The following is a 26,243-nucleotide window of genomic DNA, read 5'->3' as shown; positions in this document are numbered from 1 at the left end:
TTATCAGCTCTGAGGATCTCCCATCCACTGCCACCAACCTCATAGTTCCCACACCCCGCACTTCCTGTTTCTACCTCCTACCCAAGATTTACAAACCTGCTTGTCCAGGTAGACCCATTGTCTCAGCTTGCTCCTGCCCCACCGAACACATTTCTGCATGCCTTGACACTGTTTTATCCCCCCTTGTTCAATCTCTTCCCACCTATGATCATAACACTTCTCACGCTCTGAACTTTTTTCAACGATTTTAAGTTCCCTGCCCCCCCCCCCCGCCTTATTTTCACCATGGACGTCCAGTCCCTATATACCTCCATCCCCACCAGGAAGGTCTCAAAGCTCTCCGCTTCTTTTTGGATTCCAGACCTAACCAGTTCCCCTCTACCACCACTCTCCTCCGTCTAGTGGAATTAGTCCTTACTCCTAATAATTTCTCCTTTGGCTCCTCCCACTTCCTCCAAACTGAAGGTGTAGCCATGGGCACCCGTATGGGTCCCAGTTATGCCTGCCTTTTTGTTGGCTTTGTGGAACAGTCCATGTTGCAAGCCTATACTGTATCCGTCCCCCACCTTACCTTGGCTACATCGACGACTGCATTGGCGCTGCCTCCTGCACGCATGCTGAGCTTGTCGACTTCATTAGCTTTGCCTCCAACGTTCACCTTGTACTCAAATTTACCTGGTCCATTTCTGACACCTCCCGCCCCTTTCTTGATCTTTCTGTCTCTATCTCTGGAGACAGCTTATCTACTGATGTCTAATATAAACCTACAGACTCTCACAGTTACCTGAACTATTCCTCTTCCGACCCTGTCTCTTGCAAAAATGCCTTCCCCTTCTTGCAATTCCACTGTCTCTGCCACATCTGCTCTCAGGATGAGGCTTTACATTCCAGGGTGGAGGAAATGTCTTTCTTTTTTAAAGAAAGGGACGTCCTTTCTTCCACCATCAACTCTGCTCACAAATGCATCTCTCCTATTTCACACATACCTGCTCTCATCCCATTCTCCTGCCAGCCAACTAAGGATAGGTTCCCCTTGTCCTCACCTACCACCCCATCAGCCTCCGGATCCAAAATATAATTCTCTGTAACTTCTGCCACCTCCAACGGGATCCCACTACCAAGAACATCGTTCCCTTCCCCCCCTTTCTGCTTTCCGCAGCGATTGCTCCCTTCGCGACTCCCTTGTCCACTCACCCCCCCCATCCCTTTCTACCGATGTCCCTCCTGGCACTTACCCTTGTAAGCAGAACAAGTGCTACACCTGCCTTTACACTTCCTCCCTCACCACCATTTAGGGCCCCAGACAGTCCTTCCAGGTGAGGCGACACTTCACCTGTGTGTGGTATACTGCGTCCGGTGCTCCCGGTGTGGCCTTTTATATATTGGTGAGACCCGACGCAGACTGGGAGACCGTTTCGCTGAACACTTACGCTCTATCCGCCAGAGAAAGCAGGATCTCCCAGTGGCCACACATTTTAATTCCACATCCCATTCCCATTCTGATATGTCTATACATGGCCTCCTCTATTGTTAAGGTGAAGCCACACTCAGGTTGGAGGAACAACACCTTATATTCCGTCTGGGTAGCCTCCAACCTGATGGCATGAACATTGATTTCTCTAACTTCCATTATTGCCCCTCCTCCCCTTCTTACCCAATTCCTTATCTGATTATTTATTTATTCATTTTCCCCTCCCTTTTCTCTCTCTCTTTTCACTTTCTGTCCCTCTCACAATCACTCCTTCCCTGCTCTCCATCTCCCTCTGGTGCTCCCCTCCCCCTTTCTTTCTCCCTAGGCCTCCCGTCCCATCATCCTTTCCTTTCTCCAGCTCTGTATCCCTTTTGCCAATCAACTTTCCAGTTCTTAGCTTCAACCCTCCCCCTCATATCACTTCGGATTTCCCCCTCCCCTTTTTAAATCTCTTCTTTCAGTTAGTCCTAATGAAGGGTCTCGGCCCAAAACGTCGACAGTGCTTCTCCTTATAGATGCTGCCTGGCCTGCTGTGTTCCACCAGCATTTAGTGTGTGTTGTTTGGATTTCCAGCATCTGCAGATTTCCTTGTGAAAGCATGTTTCACCAGGCTCAAGGACAGTTTCTACCCTACTCTTATAAGACTATTAAATAATTCCCTGAGACAATAAATCAGACTCTTGACCTCACAATCATCTCATTATCTTTCATCTTTTTGTTTTCCTGCAATGTATTTTGCTACATTATTCTGTATTGTTTCATCCTGTTCTACCTCAATGCACTGTGTAATAATCTGAACTGTAGGAACAGTATTCAGGCAACAGACACAAAATGCTGGAGGAACTCAGCAGGCCAAGCAGCATCTATGGAAATAGCATCTTTTTCTCATAGATGATGCCTGGCCTATTGTGTTCCTCCAGCATTTGTGTGCGTTGCTCAGATTTCCAGCTTCTGCAGATTTTCTCTTGCTTGTAAACAATATTCAGGACAAGCTTTTCAACGTATCTTGGTATATTGTGACAATAATAAATCAATTCCAATTCTTTCTTCCCACCTTCCAAAAAAATTAACGGTACACACATCTGCTCTTTCACCCCACTCTCAGAATTTCACTGCTAGAATAAAACCATGTTATAATCTAGACAGAAAATATGATGGACTAAATCGCCTCCACTATCTACAAATTTTCTGTCCTATTGGACTAGAAAGAGAATGAGGGATGGACAAGAATTAATTATGGCAAAGTCCATCTCTTCTTAACCAAAACCACAATTGTCAGTATATTTTCACTGCTGCAATTAGAAAGTTTCTAAACTCTCCAAGCAAAATGGAAAACATTAATATAATACTTAAACATGTAAAATTCTTATTTAATATATATACACCTCTGAGAAGCTAATCTCTACTTCATTGGTAAGAGCCCACAATCAACATATTAGCACAATTTTTAAAATCACATAAATTACTAGACAATGCCTACTTTGTTTGTTTTTATCTACATATGGAAAATATTTCAATATTTTATTACCATACTATTAAAGCCTACAGACCTAATCCAATTACCTTGAGACGTCTGCTGCAGACATTTTCTTGCGCAAAGTGCTGGTATTTCTTTTTCTGGATGAACTACGACTGGATAATTCCTGCAAGTATGTTTTCAGGTGGCCTTTGGCTTCTACCAACCACCCTTGTTCAGCTCCCAAGGCGCTATATGATTCCGCTTTGTGACTGAAAAACCTGATGCAAGTCATAGCTGCTCGCATATGATCCTGAAATGTAGATATTGCAAAATATCAATCTACCTATCTGGTCCACTTCAAAAGAGTTTATACAACCAAGTCAAAAAATGCAACTACCTTCATGAAGCACTGCAGATCATACAGGATGTTGAAGAAGCCCTGTTTCTGCAGATGCTTACAGGATGCAAAGAGGTGGCGACTCCATGTCTCCAGGCTTGGATCCAGCTCCTCCATTAAATTTTCCAAATCATGCAGTTTTCCAGTTTTATAACTTGGGATGAAAATCCCTCGGATGAACACTTCTTCAGGACAAACCTAAAAGTGGGAAATAGAAACTGTTTAAAACTGAAATTCTGCACCTTGATCAAAACAGCAAGTTTCACATGCAAAGTTCTAAATAAAAATACAGCAGGCCTTTAAGTAATGGAAATGGCAATTTAGTTCTGTAGCACCAAAACTACTAATCTCTTGATTTCATTAAATAAGTGTAAAAATATTCAATTTTAAATTCATTTTTCTAACTTCAGTTTAATCCTGACAAATAGTAAGTGGCCTTCAGATTTGTGTTGGCAACAATACAAAGAAGCATCTTCTCACCCTTGTTCAGTTAACCAGTATAACCCACAGGGTTATACCCTTGTTCAGTTAACCAGTATAACCCACATTCAAGCCATGTTAGATTTCCGCTGATCCACCCATTGTATTAATTTGCACATATCAAGTGTCTGTGGTCTCTAGCTTTGAACTAGCTTCCGAGTAGATTGCGTACTTTAGTTAATGTCATAAACTATGAGTTTGGGAATAATTGAGTTCAGAAGTTGGCCTGCCAAAATTTACTAAAGAATTCATGTAAAATAAAACACTCTACATTTCTTTCTAAATTCAATTCATTTCCCTTACTCAAAGGAATTCTCATATTCCCCAGCTACAACAGCAGGGAGGTAACCTGTATTCTTTGACTGCCAATTCCTGCACCTGAGTCTTCTGCATTAATATTCATGAAGCACCACCTCAGTATTCATCCTTCTGTGTCACAGCAACATTAGACAAATTTATCACTGATGCGTTGTAAAAGAGAGCAAGTACGGTGCCTTACTTTATTCAGTAGATGCTCCAGTGCTTCTCTTGTGCAGTTGTGTCTCATATAAAAACTAATAATGGCCAGGTTGGAGCCATAACTTTGCAAGTAGAACAGGCATTCGTCGTAAAAGACGTACTGCTTGACCTTTCCGTCTCCTTTAATTTCAGGGGCTGCACCATTGACCTTCAGCATAGTCTCCAGCTCTCTCAATGAAGCAAGGATGTCATCACCCTGCTGTTTATGGAAAAATAAACATAATCAAGCATACTTTATTAAATGATGTTAGTGTAATTTGCTGTAAATTGAGAAAGCACAAAACAACAAAAAAATTCAAACACATTACTGACTCAGGAAATAAAGATTTGCAATTTTTTCACAAGTTAAAGCAATTGCTGTGCTCCTAAACTGAATGACTCCACTAAATATGTGCTGTCTAAGGCCAAAGACACCAACAGTGACTATTTTTTTAAATTCAGTTTTTAGATATTACAGGAAAATAACAAATTGACAATGGGATGTCAATAAGCGAAAGCAAATTCTAAGAATTTCAGAATACATTCTCTGATAATAAATGGAATCATTTGAAAGTTATTTAGGTATTTAATATTATTAGGTTAATGGGCAGCCAAGACATGTTGCAAATTTTTGCTAAACCCATCATAAAATTACTCTAGGTTTATTCTAATCAGATGACTATATTTTAATCTGGGGTTAAAAAAGTAATTGTGTCCCATTGCACTGGTTTATAGAATGAAAGAATCCTGAGTTTCAGTTAAGCCTTTAATCGTAACTTCAGCCAACAGGTGTTGTCTGAAAGCAACATGTTACATGATAGCTGCCTATCATCAGTTTTCACTAACATTCAGGAGAACCTCAATACGAGCGTCTATAATGATCAAGTGCATTCTTATTCACTGAGAGCTCCTCTGTATTAAAATTTCATTCAGACTTTCCTGATGAGGGTGTATCTCTTTCAGAGGGGGTTAATGTACAAGGCATGTTGTAAAAATGCATCAAAGTTCCATCCACTCAGCTGTTCCAAGACAGAGTTCAGACATCTAACCTTAATGTTCATAATGTGCCCTATATAATCCAACTCTAATAGGATCTCTGACATGTTTTAAATAGGCTTGTGATTCTTGCCCCCTTTACTAATTTTGTTTTTAGTTTTTAAATCACTTAACTATGCTTTTAAGCATATTTACTGTTTGATTTATTTACAAGTAATTTTTTAGTTTTTAATTATTTAAAGCCTTTCAAACTGACTTTTCTGTTCATCAGAGATAATTAAAAGTAGTTCAATAATGCAGAGAGCTGTCAGGGTGGTCTGGAAGCAAGGCCTTGAAATCTTCACTTCATCACCACTCTGTGGACTGTTCTCTGGCAAAGCAGTTACAGCAATGAAGTTTGGTGATCAATTCCAATCTCTGTCCCATAAGAGGCTAGTAAGGCTAAAGATGTTGCATGGGAGAGGGCGCAAAGGTGTATGCAAGGTTCAAGGCCAGATAGGGCTTCAACCTACTTGTTTCTACCTCCATGGATGCTACCTGACCTGCTCAATATTGACAGCATTTTCAGAGAGTTCTTAAAAATTCAGATACACAGAATTTAGCTTTTGTTATACCAAAGATCTGGAAGTACTGAGCATTTACGAAAGCCAAATGAGTCGTTAGAGTGACAAAACTTGTACCACCAGAGTTAGTTTTTTTTAATTCCTACTGGAATTACTTTATCTTTAAACTCATTACCGTAGACAAAGCAGGTTTTACAGAAGTCTCCAGGTGCTGGACTATTTCTTGCAAGAGTGAAGAGCCAAGATTTAGCTGATTTCGATCGAAGGGTGGATTTAAGCAGCGAGAAAATTTCTCTCGAGCTCCAGATAGGTTCCCTACTTTGAGGCAGGCTAATCCCCAAGCATGCCAGACGCCAGCTGGATCCAAGCCACTCTTGGTTGAAACCTGGAAAATAAAAGCCATTGACATCAATTCACCTTGTGACCCGATACAAACTGAGCAACAGAAGTAATCAAATAATGTATAGAAAATTAAAATGCTTAAAATAATACACTCAACGCCTAAAACAGCTCTCCAGATATTACTGTGGAAATTCATCTCAAAAAGGAAATAGAGCACATTATTTGTACTATCAGGAGATCTTATAAATAGAAGATTTAAGAACTTGGTTTACTTATTAACTATAAGGGCCATTAGCCCATTGGATCTACAAGAACATCAGCAGAGTAATCCCATCAAACCAATTTCCCTCATCTACTTCCCCCTGTAGCCCTTCAATGTATCTCCTCCTACGTGCACATTAATTTCCACTGTGACTCTTTATTGTGTCACTTAGCTAAACTAAATGGTAACTGACAGTTGACAATGAACCTACTAGCACATCTTTAGAATGTGGGAGGAATCCAGAACACTTGGAGAAAACCAAAACATGCTCACACAGGGAGTACATGCAAACTCTTTCAAAGGTCAGAATCAAACTTGCATCCTCGGAGCTGTGAGACAGAAGCACAAACTGCTCTGCCACCAAAACACTCCTTCAAGTTCAGGCTGCATTGACAAGATCTAAATAAATAAACTAAGTTCAAAAGCTAGACTAGCACTTTCCCAATAGCAAATGCCATTAACACAGTGATTTAGTTGACAGCTTGTTCCATTTCAAATTAGAACTCTGCTGACATAAACCCCAAAGCAGCTCTAATATTTGATCAATATCATTCCAATGAATACCAGTCAAATTATACCAAATAGCTACATTTCCAAATTCTCACTGCTCATTCTTGATTGGTCAGAGAGGTTAACAATTATGGGGAGAAGACAGGAGAAACGGGGAGAGAACAGTAGATAAAAATCAAACAGGATTGTAAAGTGGAGCAGGCTTAATGAGTTGAATAACCTAGCTCTGCTCCTTAAGACTTCTATATATGCATACTAGCCTCCATCATTCTTTACATAATAATGGGCACTACAATTCTAACGTCATTGACCAGATGTGAAGCTTTAAAATAATATCAAAAGAATCTCGTCATCCAGAGCCAATTCCCCAGTATTTCAATATTACTACACCATTACTGTTATGCCAGACACTAAACCCATCCTTGATTGCATGAATCTAAATAAAAATACTCACTCACCTCAACAGCTAGTGCATAGTATTCAGTTTCTAAAAGCTTATTTCTCAATCTTGTAATGGCTGCTGGTTTAAGGATTTGTTCAAGGGAAGGCACATCCTGGTAGTTGGCAGCAACTAAAATCTTCATTACATCCACCTTGCTGATGTAACTGTATGAAGTGACAGAAACCATGAAACAGAGCTTGAAAAAGAAATTCTATAAGAAATACAATAGAGGTCTTGTTTAATTTAAATTTCTCTGAGGTAACTTATATCCACAGATACCCTCCACACTCATGCAGGTACAGTAGCAGTCAGGCAAGAACTTCAAGGTCACCAAATGGGAGACTAAGCTGACGACAATTAGGTGAGGTTTCCCAGCAGAGCACAATAGTCTTAGCTCTTCGGTTGACAGAATGGTAAGCTACCTCAATATGATACCACACAATAATCAAAGAGAACATGGCTTGGAGAAAATGTGCATTTACATTACATTGTTTACAATTAATGAACTACTGATGATGTAAAGAAATACTAATGACACTAGAAATAATTGAAAGTAAAATACTTTGAGACATCTGAAAATACAGTAACATACCATGACATTGTATAAGGTCTTCCTTTTAGCTACATTTTGTTCAGTTATCATTGAATGGAATATATCCATTTAGCTGACAGATATTCAATCGTATTAAATTTTAGACTTTAAGAAGGTTTAATTATATCTGATATCAATTACTATGTTTTACAGAGACTAACACTTCCTTAGCTGTTCACCATTAATAATTAGGATGAAAGAATCAAGTGTAATATTTAAGTCTGCTAACAACACAAATAGACAGGGTCTGATTAGGAACAGTCAACGTGGATTTGTGCGTGGAAGGTCATGTTTGACAAATCTTATTGAATTTTTTTAAGAGGTTACTAAGAAAGTTGACGAGTTGACGAGTGGATGTTGTCTATATGGACCAGTAAGGCCTTTCACAAGGTTCTACACAGAAGGTTAGTTAGGAAGGTTCAATCGTTAGGTATTAATATTGAAGTAGTAAAATGGATTCAACAGTGGCTAGATGGGAGATGCCAGAGAGTAGTGGTGGATAACTGTTTGTCAGGTTGGAGGCCGGTGACTAGTGGTGTGCCTCAGAGATCTGTACTGGGTCCAATGTTGTTTGACATATACATTAATGATCTGGATGATGGGGTGGTAAATTGGATAAGTATGCAGATGATACTAAGGTAGGTGGCGTTGTGAATAATGAAGTAGATTTTCAAAGCTTGTAGAGAGATTTAGGCCAGTTAGAAGAGCGGGCTGTACGATGGCAAATGGAGTTTAATGCTGATAAGTATGAGGTGCTACATTTTGGTAGGAATAATCCAAATAGGATATACATGGTAAATGGTAGGGCATTGAAGAATGCAGTAGAACAGAGTGATCTAGGAATAATGGTGCATAGTTCCCTGAAGGTGTAATCTCATGTGGATAGGGTGGTGAAGAAAGCTTTTGGTATGTTGGCCTTTATAAATCAGTGTACTGAGTATAGGAGTTGGGATGTAATGTTAAAATTGTACAAGGCATTGGTAAGGCCGAATTTGGAGTATTGTGTACAGTCTGGTCACCAAATTATAGGAAAGATGTCAACAAAATAGAGAGAGTACAGAGAAGATTTACTAGAATGTTACTTGGGTTTCAGCACCTAAGTTACAGAGAAAAGTTGAACAAGTTAGGTCTTTATTCTTTGGAGCGTAGAAGGTTGAGGGGGGACAATAGAGTTATTTAAAATTATGAGGGGGATAGATAGATATGACGTGGATAGGCTTTTTCCATTGAGAGTAGGGGAGATTCAAACAAGAGGACATGAGTTGAGAGTTGGGGGCAAAAGTTTAAGGGTAACACGAGGGGGAATTTCTTTACTCAGAGAGTGGTAAGCTGTGTGGAACAAGCTTCCAGTAGAAGTGGTAAAGGCAGGTTCGGTATTGTCATTTAAAGTAAAATTGGATAGGTATATGGATAGGAAAGGAACGGAGGGTTATGGGCTGAGTGCGGGTCAGTGGGACTAGGTGAGAGTAAGCATTTGGCACGGACTAGAAGTGCCGAGATGGCCTGTTTCCGTGCTGTAATTGTTATATGGTTAAGTATTAAGACCAAATAATATTGTGAATGCACTATTTCTTGTAGACACATTTTATGAAAAACTGCTTATTTTTAAGTAAAAAAGGTTGCTACACGAGAACATAAATCACTGACATCAGAGATAAAAGATCATTATTTTTCTCTGAGGCAAAATTCTTTTAAGAGGAAAACCGATCTCCAGTACCAGAATAATGAGAATATACCTCACCTGTCACAAAGTGCTAGGTCCTGGCTCCTTCCTGCTTTAACAAACATCATTTTAGCACTGAAGAGGAGCTGTTTCATGATGTCCATTAAGAGGCAAGCATCCACTTCTGGGTTTGTTAATGCTTGTGATAGTTTGCTGCAATGGTCTATCAGTTGATGGCCACACAACATGCTATTGCTGTGTAAATTCAGTATAGCAATACACAGAGACGCACTGGGAGCCTGTAAAACATACAGCAGTTTTTTACAATTCCATTGTTTTCATTCTATACATTTCCTCCTGGTCTTCACCACTTAAATTTTCTACATCTTTTTAACAGCAACAAGGCAACAGGTAGTAAAATTATTTCAGGATCTGCTTCTCTTCCGTTTTCTGTGCCTCCCTTCATTGTGAACAAATTGCTGAAGGCCATGACACAAGACAGAGCCTAAGCTACAAACAAGGATTTTTGAAGGAAGATCACAACAGTAATTAGGAGCAGAAGCCAAGAACCACACTGTATCTTGAGGATAATTGCACTGCGTTAACTGCAACCCCTGTTGAGGTACCTACTGTATCTGCAAAGACTAGCAATTATTTTTGGAACTACAGACATGTAAAGATTTAATGTTACTTAATCCATTGGCATTATTTTAAGGAGCTTTTGAATGGCTTTTATCTTACAACATATGGAAATTCACAGAGAGCTGAATTGGTTTTTCTCTCAGAAAAAGAATCCATATGATTTATGTTCCAACTTGGTGATAACACTTTAATTCTTGACTCAGATGATTTTAGATAGAAATCAGATTCCAAGAACTGGGCACATGATTTAGGCTGGCATTTCAATGCAGCACCAAACATTTTACAGTGTTGGAGGTGAAGCTGAAATAAAACAAACATCAGGAGTACTGGCTATCTGAAATAAACACAGAAAATGCAGGAATTGCTCAATAGGTCAGGTAGAATCTGTGAAGAGAGAAACAGAACTAATGATGTACTCAAAACATCTGTTTCCATACTTGTAAATATGACCCAAAGGCACCACAAAAAAAAGGCAGCACTGCATTCACTTAATGAGCTAGCAAGAAATATATATGCAAACAGTACCAGCTTCTACAAGTATACTTACAGTGTTGGGCCCCTACAGGAATTAACTGGGTAATTAATATTAGGAACTATAACAACAGTAGAGACTTCCACAACGGAGGAAGAAGCTCCCTTGAAAAAGTCTCTTGGTAAACAGGAATGAAAGTTGAAGAATTCTATTTCATGTGAAATATCAAAATTGCTTAGCTGGGTACAATTCAGAAGAAACAATTTTTTTAAATTAGAAGATTTGAGATTCATGCCACTCTCTTCTTTTCAGAGGCACGTTGTGAAAGGCGCTCACTAACAATCCTTTTTGTAGCCACACTCTAGAAGTTGAGAACTAAGAATCTCAAGAGAAGAGATAGGAATAACATGGCTGGATGAGAAGCAAACGTCACATGGTCATGCAAGTCCATTGTGGGACTTCTGGCTGCACTAATGACTGCCATACCAAAAGGAACTAACAGGGACAGCTAGAGGAAGCCTTTAACAATCTTAAGCTATAATGTATCACTTGTATAGCTGAGACTGAGAAAAGATCAACACCAGTTACCTGACTCCCTAGGAAAAACGATAGCATGCATTTCTGTGAATGTCCACTACAAGTACATTGTGTCACGCCAAACCGTTGACCACAATGAATGAAGTACATTACAAAACAAATATCTGTTTACACAGTCTGCAAGAATTTTTTGAGAAAGGTGTGTTATTTTGTTTACTCTGAAGCCGCCTACAGCTTTTTATGGCTGCAACTCTATCTAGTGCAATAATCTAACTAGTGATGCATGATTCTAACTTATTATGCAAAAAGAAGGTGGAGTTAATGGTACCTAACGGCGAATGGTACCTAACAGGTACCTATTGCAGCTTTGGAAACAGCTCTATTTCCATCTTTAATATCTCTATTTTTCCTTTCCAGGACCCTGACTTGGAGTTACACGCTGACCATGGTTCTTTGCAGGAGTGGGACCCGCTCTCAGGGTTTAATGGATGGCCATCGTTAGGATGCCAGGGGCTTGGCCTAAGAGCTCCACTCACCTTCGGAGGACTGAGATTCCGTGGGAGGGAGGGGAGTTGGGGGGGGGGGATTTTGGGGTTCTAACATTTAACTGTCGTTCATTCTTTAGGGGCACTCCTCTGTTTTCATGGATGGTTGTGAAGCATTTCAGAATGTGTATTGTATACATTTCTCTAACATTATATGTACCTTTGGATACAAAAATAGTCAAGGTACAAGAACAGAATGCCATCAGGTTTCCTTTGCTCACCTGCTCATAGGAAAACTCACTGCGCTCATTTTCATTTTCGTCCTCGTTCAGAGTCAGATTCCAGTGTGTTTCTGTCACCTTTGGCATCTGTACAGCTATAGCAAGTTCTGAGCCAGGTTCAGCACAACTTGTGGCACCTGCTACATATTGTACACATCGTCATTTAAGAAGGGAAACAAACAAGAATATTTTCACATATGTTCTAAAGTAGCTCACCTTCTCCTTCATCCAGTCGCTCAATTCCTCTACAGAAAATAAAACCAGACACAAAGAAAACAAATTAATGCACAGAACTGAACTTAATACCTGAAATTCAAACCTCATGAAGCAAGTGACTGGCAAGACATGATGATGACATGTTAACACATTCAATAAATAATTGCAATTTTCACATATAGGGCCTAATTTGCTTAAAAGGACACACTTACTTCTAAAGCACACAAATGTATAATTAACCTCTAAAAATCACATTGTGTACAGGAGCAATATCTAAGAACTAACTCATCACATGTATTCAAATTGGAGATCTTCCAATAGTATGGCAACAAATGAAGAAAACTGATACATTACTGCAGTGCGGCACTTACAAATCCTTGTCTTTACTAACTATAAATAAGCTAAATTCACAAAAACTATTAAAAAAAAGAAAATACTCATTTTTAACAAAAGACACGAGAGCCCCATACACAATTTCTATTTGTTATAAATATTAGCTTTCCTCCATACCTGCTCCAAGAAGCACTGTGTCTTAATTGCAGTTGTTCTTTAGTGCTCTGGCAAATATATTGTTATAGGACACTATTTTTCAAGGAGAACGGTCTTCTGACCAGACGACCAAGAGCAAATGAAGCAAAATGCACAGTATCAGCCTGGAAGGGTTAATTCCAGAAACTTACACGACAAGCAACGCTTGTTTTTCATTGGTCATCTCCACCAAAATACATACCTGGTATCTCGTTACATGTACAGCTAATATCACACCAACCTGAGTGAAACCGCTCAATAAATGATTAAGAACACCACCATCAAAAATAAAATTTAATTTTGTAATTTTGGAAGTACTGCATTATCTTTGGAAATGCTAATTCACGAAAGCTGGTTTTGTGAAATCTTTCAGCAAACTGATTTTCAGCAGATCCTAACAAAGCACATATGACAGCACACATGTAGGAGAAACACCATGACTTCCCTGCCACAATATGCATTATTGTCGTCACATAGGAAATGAAGTCGACGGTGAGTTAGTGCTTACCTTGTATGGTAATAATTGTAACACTGGTCGCAAACTCGCGCTGGCTTCTCCCTGCAGTTCTTAATCTCCATTCTGTTTGTTGAACAAGACTGGCAAACAACACGACCACAGCGCCTGCAATGATGTCGTCGATTGAACTAGTCAAGAGAGAGATCTTTATGTTAAAGTGGAATAATGCCACCTTATGATTTAACACTTCGATAAAAATCACATTGAAATTCACTACAGCTTACACAATTAATTACGAACGAGAAAATCTGCAGATGCTGGAAATCTGCATGTAGCACAATTAATTATTTTGTATTGTTTTACAGTACTGCTCAAAATATATTAAAACATTTTTTTAAATTTTTTAAATACATTTTTTTAATGCATTTGCTGAAAATGTGAACTAGGCAGCAAATGCTGAAAACACTGAGTTGACCAGTTAGCATCTGATGAAGGTTCACGGGCCTGAAATTTTAACTGTCTTCCTTCAAAAGAATGACTTGACAAGCCTTCAGCATCTTCTACATTACAGACCTCATGATCCTTTCTGGAAGCAGCAATTACAAGTATTCAACCAGAGCATTTGCACATAAGTCAGCGCAATGGTTTTCTTTAACTGGTTCAATTTCTAGCACCTGGCATCATAAACAGTATCACTGCCCATCTGGAGAAGTTATCACTTAAGGTACAGCACTGCAAAAAGTTCCAAGGCTTAGATCCACTACCAGTATATTGCACTGACTTATTTTCAAGTCAGGGCATTGTGTGATGGTGGGGTGGGGCTCGTCTGCATACGGCAGGACTCACACGCATGTGCTAAGCTAGTTTCTCTTGGTAGCAGTGGTTGCAGACCTGGTGTTCTCCAGATGGACAATAAACATCTCTGTGCTCCTGAGGTGGAAGAAATAAAATATCTGGACGGTGGATGGGGTGCTAATCAAGTGGGCTGCCTTGTCTTCAATGTTATTGAGCTCTGGGTTATTGGAACTATATTCATCCATGCAAGTGGACAATATTCAACCCTGCTCCTGGCAAGATCTGTAATGTGGCCATCTCAAATGACTATATGGCTGGAGAAGGACTTGAAAACAAGGATTTTAAACTGAGGTAATGTTTGACCTTGGGTGGCAGGGTGGAGATATGTCTTTATCAATAGAGGCGCAAGGCGCTCCTTTCCTCCGATAGCCTACAGATCAGCTTTGGGCAAGCTGTAACTTCCGATCAGAGTCACATGAAGCTGTAAGAGCAGGTGGTGGACGGTCATATGAGCAACTGGTATATATTTTAGGTCCTGGTTATCCAACCACTGATGCCAGGCAACCTCTGAACATTATTGTTAGTGGCTGGTGCCAGACATCTTGTAAAGACACTGCCCAGAAGGTGGCAATGGCAGTTCTGTTAAAAAAAAATTGCCAAGAACAGTCATGGCCAAGACCATGATTACCCACATCATGTGATAAGGCACACAATGAACATGATAATGATGAATGTTTGACCAAAAAGCAAAGTACCCTGTTGGTACAGGAGTGAAATATGGATTTTGAAGGGTTCGTAGAATTTTGGACAAATAAAACAAAGGAGGTTGGCAGAAGCAATTCTGAAATGGTCAATTCTTGATGTAACAAAGAGGACTGCAGCAGCCAGTTAGCTGAGGAAGTGTGCCTGCTGAGTGGCACTGGAGGTAAAAATACACATTCTGAGCCAAAGGCTAGAAATTTCATTGGCAATCATCTGTTGGTAAAATCTATTGAGCACAGTTGGCAAAAGATGCATTAAACACTGGCTCAGTACAGAAAGTTCAGAGGTCACATGAAAAGGGAAATCTGGGTAAAGGCGAAAGAGGAGGATAGCCACCTTTAAGCAGGCAACAAATCAAAGGATGGTTTGTGACGGGTAGTACTAATGAAGAGCTGAGAAGCTAATCCTGTATGTCAGAGGAATTAAATATTTTGCATTTTACCATGGAAGGTCATTTGGCACACTATAATTGGAGAGTGGCTGAGATGCTGCCCGGGGACAAAATGATAAAGTAGAGATGCCAAGGAAAGCCAAGTACACTTAAAAAAGGGATGAATTAACAGGTTCAGATGGAATATATTCTAATTACTGAGGAGAGGAGAATAGCACAGATGCCAGCTACAGCTGCTGATGTGTATTCTAACACTAAGGGACAGGATGTGGACAGAGCCATAACCAGCTCCACAGTGCAAACAGAAGACCCTAAACTGTGTCCCACAGTAAGACAAAATCTTATTAAGTTCACAAAGAAAAATACAGAAAATAGCAGCATCTTTTCCTTAAATCTGACCACTGAACTGAAGGCGACAGTATCGGTCATTCAGAACAACAGAAACGGGTTCAATTGAACGGCACTGAAATGGGTGAAATCAGCCACCAGATCCATGTTGACCTTTTGCCCAAATTCAGTCTGTATCCATCTCTGCCTTGTCCATTCCTAAATACCTCTTAAACATAACATTATCTGATAGACCATCTCCTCTGCCAGCACATTCCAGATATCAACTACTTCCTGCTTAACAAAATTTACCCCTCACATCCCCTTTATAACAACCTCTCACCTTAAACCTATGCCCTCTTGTTTCTTACATCCCTAACACGGGAAGAAGATCCTAATACTAAAGCCTCTCTTAACTGTACGTACCTCAGACTCCGTCATTCCTGGCAAAAACAAACCCAAGTTATCCAGTCTCTCTTGATGACTGAAGTACACCAAATCAGGCAAAATCTTGGTGAATCTCCTCTGCACTCTCTCTAGCACAGTCACATCCTTTCAGTAGTGCAACGACTAGAAATGCATAATCCACAATTGTGCCTGGGTCCCAGGAGGCCTAGAAATCCCCGTCTAACAAGAACATGAGAGTACCTTCCACTGCAACGTTGCAGCAGATCAACACTACCTTCTCAAGGACAGCTCATGACAGGAGATAAATGCCAGCGTTAACTTTAATCACCCATAAGGCATAAAAGCAATAAAAACAATGGTAGTGCAGTCTTGCAACTTCATTATAATATAGAACTAGTTAAAAACATGTTCCCTGAAGTTAAAGATTTCCCCTCTCAACAGACTCCATTTGTTAGGTACAGGAGTTGAACCCGGTGTGGTCTTCTGCTGTTGTAGGCCATTCACTTCAAGGTTTTGACATGTTGTGCATTCAGAGATGCTCTTCTGCACACTACTGTTGTAACACATGGTTATTAGAGTTACTGTCACCTTCTATCAGCTTGAAACAGCCTGACCTCTCTCATCAAAAGGCCTTTTGGTCCACAGAACTGCCACTCAAAGGATATTTCTGGTTTTTCACATCATTCTCTGTAAACTCTAAAGACCGTTGTGAGTGAAAATCCCAAGAGATTAGTAGTTTCAAAGATGTTCAAACCACCTTCTGGTACCTACTATCATTCCATGATTAAAGTCATTTAGATCACCTTTCTTCCCCATTCTGTTGTTTAGTCTGAACAACTACTAAACCTCCTGGCTACGCCTGCATGCTTTAATGCATTGAGTTGCTGCCACATGATTGGTTGATTAAATACCATAAATTCCAGTGTATAAGCAGAGAATTTAGCCCTAAATTTTGGTCCTAAAATTAGGGGGTCGGCTTATACAGAGGGTGCCAATTTTGGAAGGACGAATACACGAAGACAGGTCCTGACGAAGGGTCTCAGTCCAAAACGTCGACAGTGCTTCTCCTTATAGATGCTGCCTGGCCTGCTGTGTTCTACCGGCATTTTGTGTGTGCTGTTTGAATTTCCAGCATCTGCAGATTTCCTCGTGTTAGGTCGTATTTATTGGCTGTTTCTGAGTCAAATTTGTTCCACTGTCCACGCATGGATTCTTTGAAGGATTTGTTTAAACTCACGTCTAGTAGCTGAAGCAAGGACGTCAGACCACCAGGGATGACTGCAATGTCCATATTTTCAGCTTTCAATGCTGCTTTTGTCTGACCTGACAAGTGTGCTTTGAACATGTCCCAGACAAGTAGCAACTTCTCCTTCCTGAAACCTTCGGCACATCGACACTACACCTCTTTAATCCACTTCAAGCAATCCGCTTCGTTCATCCAGCAGAGTTCTTGAACAAAAACAACACCCCACTGGAATTTTCTGAGCAATCTTTGTTTTTTGTCTCAACACAAGATCACGTCTATTCATAAATCGGCTGCACCAAATTCACATAGTTTTGAAATTTTTGCCGACCTCACAGTGTTTATCGACCCATTTCAACACTTGAACTCGAATCATTTCTCTGGTAACAATGAACCCAGATGATTGCTGGTGATTCACCCACTCTAAAACTTTTTCTTCCAGTTCTGGCCACTGGCATGTTTTCCCATGGTTTGCACATTTCATCTTTGGCATTTCCCTCAGCGTGTCCTCTGCCTTTCTCCACTCTATCACTTGTTCCTCGTTTAAACTAAACTTCTCTAAACTTCTTAGCAGCTGCAGAATTATTCGTTCCTTTAGCAAAATCGACAACCTTCAGCTTGAAGCCATCATCATATCGCATTTGTTTTGATCGTTTGTACATGATGGTCGCAATCTCGCCACCCCATGTTATGTTTTAACGAGATTACGATGGGCACTAAATGGTTTCACGGGGGTTACATTTCAGAGGATTCTTTTCCTTTGGAAACCTAATCCAAAATTTCCCTCCCTGATTTATTTATTAAGAATTCACTTATAACGCTCTAAAACGTGTAGGCCCGTTTTCTTAGCAGGTACTGGTTCACAAAATTTCCAGGTTCCGGATCTGACAAAGCTAAGTACCGGCATGTGAGATCTTGTGATCTTTTCTGGTTAAATCAAAAACCTCTACAAAAGGGGACGGCTTATACAAAGGTAACATGAAAAAGCAACTTTTTTAACCTTGAAAATGGGGGGGGGGGGGGGAGGTCGGCTTATACACTGGAATTTACAATATTTACATTAACATACAGGAGCACCTAATGAAGTGGCCATTGAGTGCATAAGTTGAAATTTTAGATGAAAGAATAATCAAAGAAATAAGTTGCTGTTAGCTGCTTGATCTCAACGTATTAATATACAAGTCATTCAAAGCATTGCTTTAAAAGATTTTGTGCAAATTTCCATCAATGTCAGAAGCAATAGGCTCTAAATTAAAAGTTATTATATTTCACAATCCCTCAGACACAGGTCAATCAGGGCCAGCCACTATTATTTTTAGAGCATTATTCAGCTGGTTTGGCTAAATTGTTATGTAATCTGTCTCAATGGAGAAGTCTTTTGAAACAGGATCATTCTATAAACAAATACATCATCTGTAAGCAAAACCTGTGGGCTGCGAAGGAAGTACAATTCAAATAATTAATTTATACAATTTCTTTTCCCTTTTGGATGCCCTTGGGCACTCATAACATTATTCTGGTATATTTATATTCCACTCTGTTATTTTAAAGTTTAGACACTGGGTTTTGGACACAGGTTGCCCAGTTAACATTTTTTAGGAAAGGGTGAACTAATTTCAGAATAACACAAAATGAGAACAAAATGAATGACTCACAGTTCCAGACAGATGAAAAGGTTTGGAGATGCTACACGATGCTGTCTCCAAACAAGAAAGAGCCCATCTCAACGCATTTCAATTTATAGTTGGAGACTTCAACCGGGCCCGGTTGAAGAAAACATTGCCCGATTATCATCAGCACATAACCTATAGCACCACAGGTCCCAACATACTAGACCATTGCTATACTATGAAAAGGACTTCCTACCATTCCGTACCCAGACTGCTTCTTAGTAAACCAGACCATGTTGCTGTCATCCTCTTACCTGCACACAGGCAGAGCTAAAAAAGCAAGGGCCCAGAAATCAGGACAACTCACAGATGATTGCACAAGGCAGAGCAGCAAAAACAGATTGCTTTCAGTCTGTGGACTGGGCCATGTTCAAGCACTCATCTAGAGATCTGAATGAATACTCCACGATTGCAACAGACTTCAGTAAAACATCTGTTGATGATTATGTCCCACAAATTCTTTCAGAGTCGTCCCCAATCAGAAGCCCTCGATAAACCATGAGATCTGAAACCTGCTGAGGGCCAGATCAGAGGCATTCCAAGTCTGGAAAACAAGGAAGCTGCAAAAGCTACAGGGATAATCTCCAGAAAGCCATCTCAAGTGGAAATTCTGGACCAAACTTGAATCAATGAGGGATGCTTGACAGCTGTGGCAGATCTTGAATGCTACCACATCCTACAATGTTAAACAAAGCAACATAGGATATGGCAGTGCTTCACTTTCAAATGCCTTCTATGTTCACTTTGACCGTCAGAACATGCAGAAACCATCATGAACCCACACATCCCGATGATCTTATGATCTTGGTCTCCAAAGCTGATGTGCAGGCTGCCTTTAGGAGGGTGAATCCACAAAAAGCGTCTGAACCAGATGGGGTAAATAGCCATGTACTTAAGTCCTGTGCTGACCAACTGGCTGATGGGCTCACTGAGATCTTTAACATTTTGCTTCAGCAGTGAGTGGTACCAACTGCTTCAAGCAGGCTTCAATTATACTGGTGTCCAAGAAGAGTGTGGCAACCTGCTTCAATGACTAGCACCCAGTTGCTCTTACGTCCACAGTGTTGAAGTGTTTTGAGAGGCTGGTGATGAAACACATCAGCTCCTGCGTGAGAGGCGACTTGGATCCACTCCAATTTGCCTACCAAAGTAACAGGTCCATAGCAGATGCCAACTCTTTGGCTCTTTACTTAATCCTGGAACATCTGGACTCCAAAGATACAAAGATCAGGATGTTCTTTATCACTCAGCATTCAGTACCATTATCCCCTCAAAATTAATCAATAAGCTCCAGTCCTTCCTTGTACAACAGGATCCTGGATTTCCTTACATGTAGACCCCAGTCAGTATGGATTGGCAACAAAATCTCCTCCACAATCTCTATCAACATGGGTGCAGTGTAGGGTTGTGTGCTTGGTCCCTGCTCTACTCGCTTTACACTTATGACTGTTTGGCTGTGCATAGCTCCAATGCCATAGTCAAGTTTGCTGATGACATCACTGTTGGGGGACAAATCAAAGGTGGTGATGAATCAGCATACAGGAGGGAGACTGAAAATTCGTCTGAGTGGTGTCAAAACAACAACCTCTTATTCAATGCCAGTAAGACTGAGAAATTGATTACAGAATTCCAGAACAAGGAGACTAGAGGTCTGTGAGCCAATCCTCATTGGAGAGGGTTAGCAACTTTAAATTCATTTCAGAAGAACTATCCCGAACCCACGCGCACTGAAGAAAGCGCAGCAGCGCCTCTACTTCCCTAGGAGACTGCAGAGATTCGGCATGACATCAAAAGCAGTATCTATCATCAGAGATCCTCACCACCTAGGTCATGCTCTCTTCTCACTGTTGCCATCAGGTGAAGCTACAGGAGTCTCAAGACTCAGACCACCAGATTCAAGAAAAGTTACTACCCCTGAACCATCCGACGCTTGAATAAAAGGGGATTACTAAACTCAACTTCACTTGCTCCATCATTGAAATGTTCCCACAACCAATGATCTCGCTTTAAAGTTTCTTTATTTCATTATTTCATTTTCATTCTGATCTTCAACTAATCCCGTTAGTTACTATTCTATAGTTTTGCTAAGTATGCCCACAAGAAACTGAACCTCTGGGTTTCACATGATGATGCATATGTACTTCGATAATAAAATTTACTCTGAACTTAGTCAAATCAAATGCTATAGAGCTCAGGTTCAACGGCATGGGCCTGCAAGTCTATTAGATACAAACGCTTACAATTTCAATTATAGATGGTTAACATATTTATTAATTTCCTGGGATATGAGAGCAATTCTTTCTATGGAAGAGCAAAATTCTTTTGTTTCCCAAGTCTTAGTGCAAGGCTACTGGAAACCAACACAATCCAGAGCAGAAAAAAAATTAAATTCTACTTTGACATTTTCTGGTCCTTTCCAAGTCAATGGACTGAAAAATATAGCAAACTTTATGTATGTTTCCTTACCATGGTAAACCTTTCTTTACAACAGACCAAGCAATACATTGCCTTGCTGTCAGGTACCCAGTCCTTCTTAGCAGGTGGGCTATCCGGAGGAACAAATTCACAGACTGATTTAGACCTTTGGATAGTTTCTTGAGGGGTTGATGGTGCATGAAGATGGGGATTAACTGCAACATGAAATACAACAGAGAAGGTACATAATTAATATCCTGTGAATAGTTTAAGTTTGAGAGTAAAATCTTTGTTAAACTGTTATCTAACAGTACAAATTCTTGGTTCTAATCTATTTACTGATTCTGTTTCTGCATTTAAAATAAAACAAAGAAACCGTGAGAATGCAGAAAATTAGATCACTTTTATTTTCACCCATGAGAAACACCATTATGTGCTCTATCTCAGATACTATGGAGTTCTGGTCTGCCATGAATGCTAAGCATTCTATAACCTAGCTATATGTCAACTCAAACACAATGATTCACACAAGGTAAGCCATCATAATTTTACTGTGATGTTTGCCCTCACTGTCACTGCTCAGAAACATGAACAATTTTGAACCATAACAGGAGTAAGAACTTAATATTATATTGTAGTTCTTTCAAAGTTATTACAATGTACATATGTTGTACTATTAGTCACCAATCATACCCAAATGTCATTACAGTCTTACAGAGTGTGTTTTTTTAGGTTGTTGGGGAAGTTGTTACTTTTGAGTTGCAAAGTCTTCGAAGATAACTGTAAGAAAATGAAACACTGCTACCCTATACATAGCAATATTTCACATATCTTTTAACACTCGCTTTCAAAATCATTCAGGACCTGTTAAATTTAAAAATACTTAAAATTAAAAGACTAAAACACAAGCAAGCACACAGACATACAACAACAATTTTTAAAACTTGTAAAATTTTTTTGAAGTTTTTTTTAAATAAGCGAATGCAGAAGTTTGGAGATCATTTGGGTGTTTCAGCTCTCTGCAGTCCCCGAAAGGATTCTGTCAGAGGCAGCGTGTTCGAACCTCGTGGCAGCTACTCTGCAGGAAGAGGCATGAGACATTTGACTCTATTTCACCAATTAAAGTGACGAGGGAGACTGAAGCATCAAAGTGAGTGTGGAGGGTGAGCACTGAATGCTTGCCTTTTGATCGTTGAGGATGGCTCTGCTACACTACTGGAGAGGAGAGAGCATGTCATTGTGGCCAGAGAATGTTTCCCAGGTTTTCTGCATTTCGGATGTGGACTTGGACTACAGACTTCTTTCAGTCTTAGTTTTCTGTGTTTTTCACTTGATCTTTCTTGGTTCTTTTTGTGCCGGGGTAAGAGATATAGGGGTCATTGTGCCTGTTCCATTTTGTTCACTTTTTTGTGCGGGAGGAGGAATTTGGGGTTGATGTGCCTGCTCCTTTTTTTTTGTTTCTTTTTTTGGGGCATGGAGGGGGGATTTGGGGGTTGATGATCATGCTATCTTTCTTTTCTTTCTTGGTTTCATGGCTACCCGAAGAATTTCAGAGTTGTATACTTTGATAATAAATGAAACTTTGAACTTCATCTAACTGAAGTAATTCTGATAAAATGCTTCACTGACCTTTTGCCAGCAGGCAACTCTGGGGTGAGAAACAGTTAATATTTCAAATTGTTGAACTTTCAATCTGAAACAATTAACTCTGTTTCCCTCTCCTCAGATCTGACTAACCTGTTTCTAGGTTTTCTGTTTTTATTTCAGGTGTACAACATTTGCAATTTTCTGCTTTTCAACATCTCAAACTAATTTGAATGTGGCAGTTATACTTGATCTGGGTTAAACTTGTGTGCTCAGCTAGTAGAATCTACAAAAATTCACACTGCTTTCTTGAAAACTTCTGGAGTCTAACTAAAGAGCACAAACTTCCCATGGCCAATGTTCTGTGAGCAGAAGGCTCAACTTGGTCATTGCTGAGCTAATAAAACAGCATCTAATAAATCTGTGTACATATCAAAGGAACATTTGGCCCATTGGTATTTTGAGTGTTATAAGAAGGCCACAGAATAAAGGTGTAATATGTCTATGAGCAACAAAGAATCCTTTGCCCTCCCATTATATACATTCGATACCACCTGAGAAGACAACTATTTACCATCAAAATGCTGAGGCTATTTCTTCAATGGCAGGGATGATGATTTAAAAGAATCATCACAGTAAAGTTCCATTTAGAGTTAGCAGGATGGAGGAGTGAATTTTGAATTGTTTTAAACAAGAACTGCTACAGATACCATCATAGATCAAGTAACAAAACAAGGACCCTTACAGCAACATCTACACTTTATGACATTGTCCTCACCAGAAGGCAAACTTGCTGTTTGCTCAATACTTGGCAATATGGCGATGCTCTCTGGTCCTGCATTCTGAGTGAGCAAATCTTGCAAATTAATTACAGAATCTAGGCAGAAGAAATAAAACATCATAATGGCTAAGCCATGTGTCAAATACAATACTCAAGAGGTCAACAGTTCATAATTTATTAACAAAAATAATGCAATTTCACTTCAGCTTTCGTGGGGTTATTAAACACAAAAGTACATCATGTCCAAGAATACTGATTAATTCTTAAACATGACTATTAAGTGGGCTTTGCTAATAGCAGGACAGTAACAACTCAGATCACTTTTCACCTGATGTCAGATAATTGGTAGAAAAGAGAATTGAATAAAGCCATAAAGTTTCCAATAAGTCAAACTCACTTGCATGAAATCAAACCATTAGCTTTCAGGACATCCTGTGACATTAAACTGTTTCTCTAAATTTCAGTTAGAACTAACATCAGTTACATCTGTTGTACCTTTAAGTTATGGAGTTAACCACAAGAATACTACAGAATGAAGCCATAAATTGTCAGTGCTCTGCAATATAAATACTGAGAACATATATACAGTATAGTTGAAAGTGTTGTGACACCTTCATTAATTCCACCAGTGATCTTATTTGATTTAACTATATCTGCAGAAGAAATAATACCAATTCAAAAGATCAACTGTAAAGTAAAAATAAAACTGGGATATTACAGGAAAATCTTTGGATAAATGAAAAAAACTCAGCTTGCAAGTGTCCCATGAATGAAACAAGGAAGGAAAAGTCAAAGAAGAAAATGTAATAATGCACACTGCTGCTTTTTTGTTTTCAACATGGCTGGAAAACAGGGGTAATGATTAGCAAGTGGAACCTTACAACCCTGGGATTGAATAGAGTATGAAAATAAAATGAGACAAAGAAAGAGATCAAATCAAAAATCACTCTTGCAGCATAGCAAGAGATTTTGACAATCTTTGTAATCAAGCTGTATCATAATAAAATGTTGTAACTATCATTCCTCAGAGTATAATTTGTTGTGATCAGCCAAACTCAAGAGTGGCAGCACAGCTTTCTGAGCACAACCTCTTAAATAAATCCTGCTTTACAAAAAAATAACAGCAGAATTTTTGTTACCTGATCGTGTTTTCTCTCGTACTGCATATGGAACTTCAAGAGCCTTGGCTGCATATTTGGAAAGAAGGCAATCAATGTCTTCAATGGCAAAACCCGCTTCTTGCCCCATAAGTAGCTGATGAAGGGTCTGGACAGCTACTGAAGCCCAATCCACTTTCATATTCATGAGTAGTTGCTCCAGCATTAATAATGGATTTGAGGACAAATGAGAATAGGCATCATGTGCGGACTCCGGTAACGTTAATAAAAGCTACAAAATGGAAAATGTACAAGTCGAACACAAATATCAATGGCTCATTGGGCAGGAAAACTGATGAGCGCGCCAATGAAATATTTCCACGACATATGAATTATTAACTCAAAGCAAAGACTGGTAGGGTACAGTGTCAAAACATTCAGATATAAATCAACTTTGGAATGTGGAATAGCATCAGGCGGACAAAATGTCATGATTGGAACTTGAAAAGTTAACACACTTGTGCCATTAATGATGCCATAGACTGTGCATATTTTTTTTTAAATCAGGTTCTTCAAATATTTCGACAGTTCTATACAAATACTCATTCTAAATGGAGTTTTAAATACTATTTACATAGCTTACAGATCCTCAACCAAATTAGATAGATCGTTCCATTTTTATTACACTGATGCAGAATCATTGCCATGGACAGCTGTATATTTAAGGCTGAGGTTGATAGATTCTTGATTGGTCAGAGCATGAAGGGATATGGGGAGAAAGTAGGAGATTGGGGCTGAGAGGAGAATTGGATCAGCCATGATGAACTGGCAGAGCAACCCTAGATGGGCCAAATGGCCTAATTCAGCTCCTATATCTTATAGGTCTTATAGTCTTAATTCTACTTGGGCTTCTTCCTGAAGGATCCATTTAAAAAGAACTGGAAATTCCAAGTGAGTAAAGACATTGTAAGACACTTTATGAAGTAAAATATATGCCATTCTCTCTGCATTTGAGAAGCAGTGGGCAAGGTCCTAATTCTTACCTTTGATCCGATGCGAATGGCTTGAATTTCATGACGTCGTGCAGTAGAAAGACTCTTATGAAAGTGGGTAGTAAGATAATTGGAAAGAAAGTGGCAAGCAGCTAATCCTGGGTGCTGATCCAGAGCTTGTTCACATATAACTTGGCATACGTCAGGATCACAGACACCCTGCAGAAGCTAGTGGAACAGAAAAAACTGAGCTGATGTTCAATACATTTTAACAATACTGAGAGAATGCCTAATACAAGATCTTGAAAATAAAACTCATCCATTTGGTATTTCAATAGCTTCTACCTTCTATCATTCATTTTCTTTTAAATGCAATAACATAGCTAAGATGCTTCTAAACATGCATATCAGTATAACATATCCACATGAACTCTGTAAAAATTAATTTTAATTAATACTTGGCTCTAAAAAGAATGCATATCTTC

The 26,243-nt window shown here is 39.5% G+C and overlaps 1 protein-coding gene across 3 annotated transcripts in view; it reads right to left on the bottom strand.

The window, feature by feature from the left end:
• Positions 1-26,243, bottom strand: part of zfyve26 (zinc finger, FYVE domain containing 26) — a 114,862-nt gene that overhangs the window by 12,019 nt on the left and 76,600 nt on the right. For 2 of the 3 annotated variants that reach the window (XM_059955459.1, XM_059955461.1), the window contains 13 exons: positions 25,810-25,986; positions 24,809-25,058; positions 23,667-23,765; positions 21,356-21,519; positions 13,345-13,481; positions 12,309-12,337; positions 12,093-12,232; positions 9,754-9,974; positions 7,437-7,584; positions 6,040-6,249; positions 4,307-4,525; positions 3,328-3,525; positions 3,035-3,240 (listed from right to left, as the gene is read on the bottom strand). In XM_059955459.1, coding sequence (XP_059811442.1) covers positions 3,035-3,240; positions 3,328-3,525; positions 4,307-4,525; positions 6,040-6,249; positions 7,437-7,584; positions 9,754-9,974; positions 12,093-12,232; positions 12,309-12,337; positions 13,345-13,481; positions 21,356-21,519; positions 23,667-23,765; positions 24,809-25,058; positions 25,810-25,986 — 2,198 coding nt within the window. The remainder of the gene's footprint in view (positions 1-3,034; positions 3,241-3,327; positions 3,526-4,306; positions 4,526-6,039; positions 6,250-7,436; positions 7,585-9,753; positions 9,975-12,092; positions 12,233-12,308; positions 12,338-13,344; positions 13,482-21,355; positions 21,520-23,666; positions 23,766-24,808; positions 25,059-25,809; positions 25,987-26,243) is intronic. The other variant, XM_059955460.1, reaches the window with a different exon arrangement.

This window comes from Hypanus sabinus, chromosome 2, assembly GCF_030144855.1.
Source record: "Hypanus sabinus isolate sHypSab1 chromosome 2, sHypSab1.hap1, whole genome shotgun sequence".
In the NCBI taxonomy this organism is placed as follows: domain Eukaryota; kingdom Metazoa; phylum Chordata; class Chondrichthyes; order Myliobatiformes; family Dasyatidae; genus Hypanus; species Hypanus sabinus.
The sequence above is the reverse complement of the archived record's forward strand: the minus strand, read 5'-3'. Positions and strand labels throughout refer to the sequence as shown.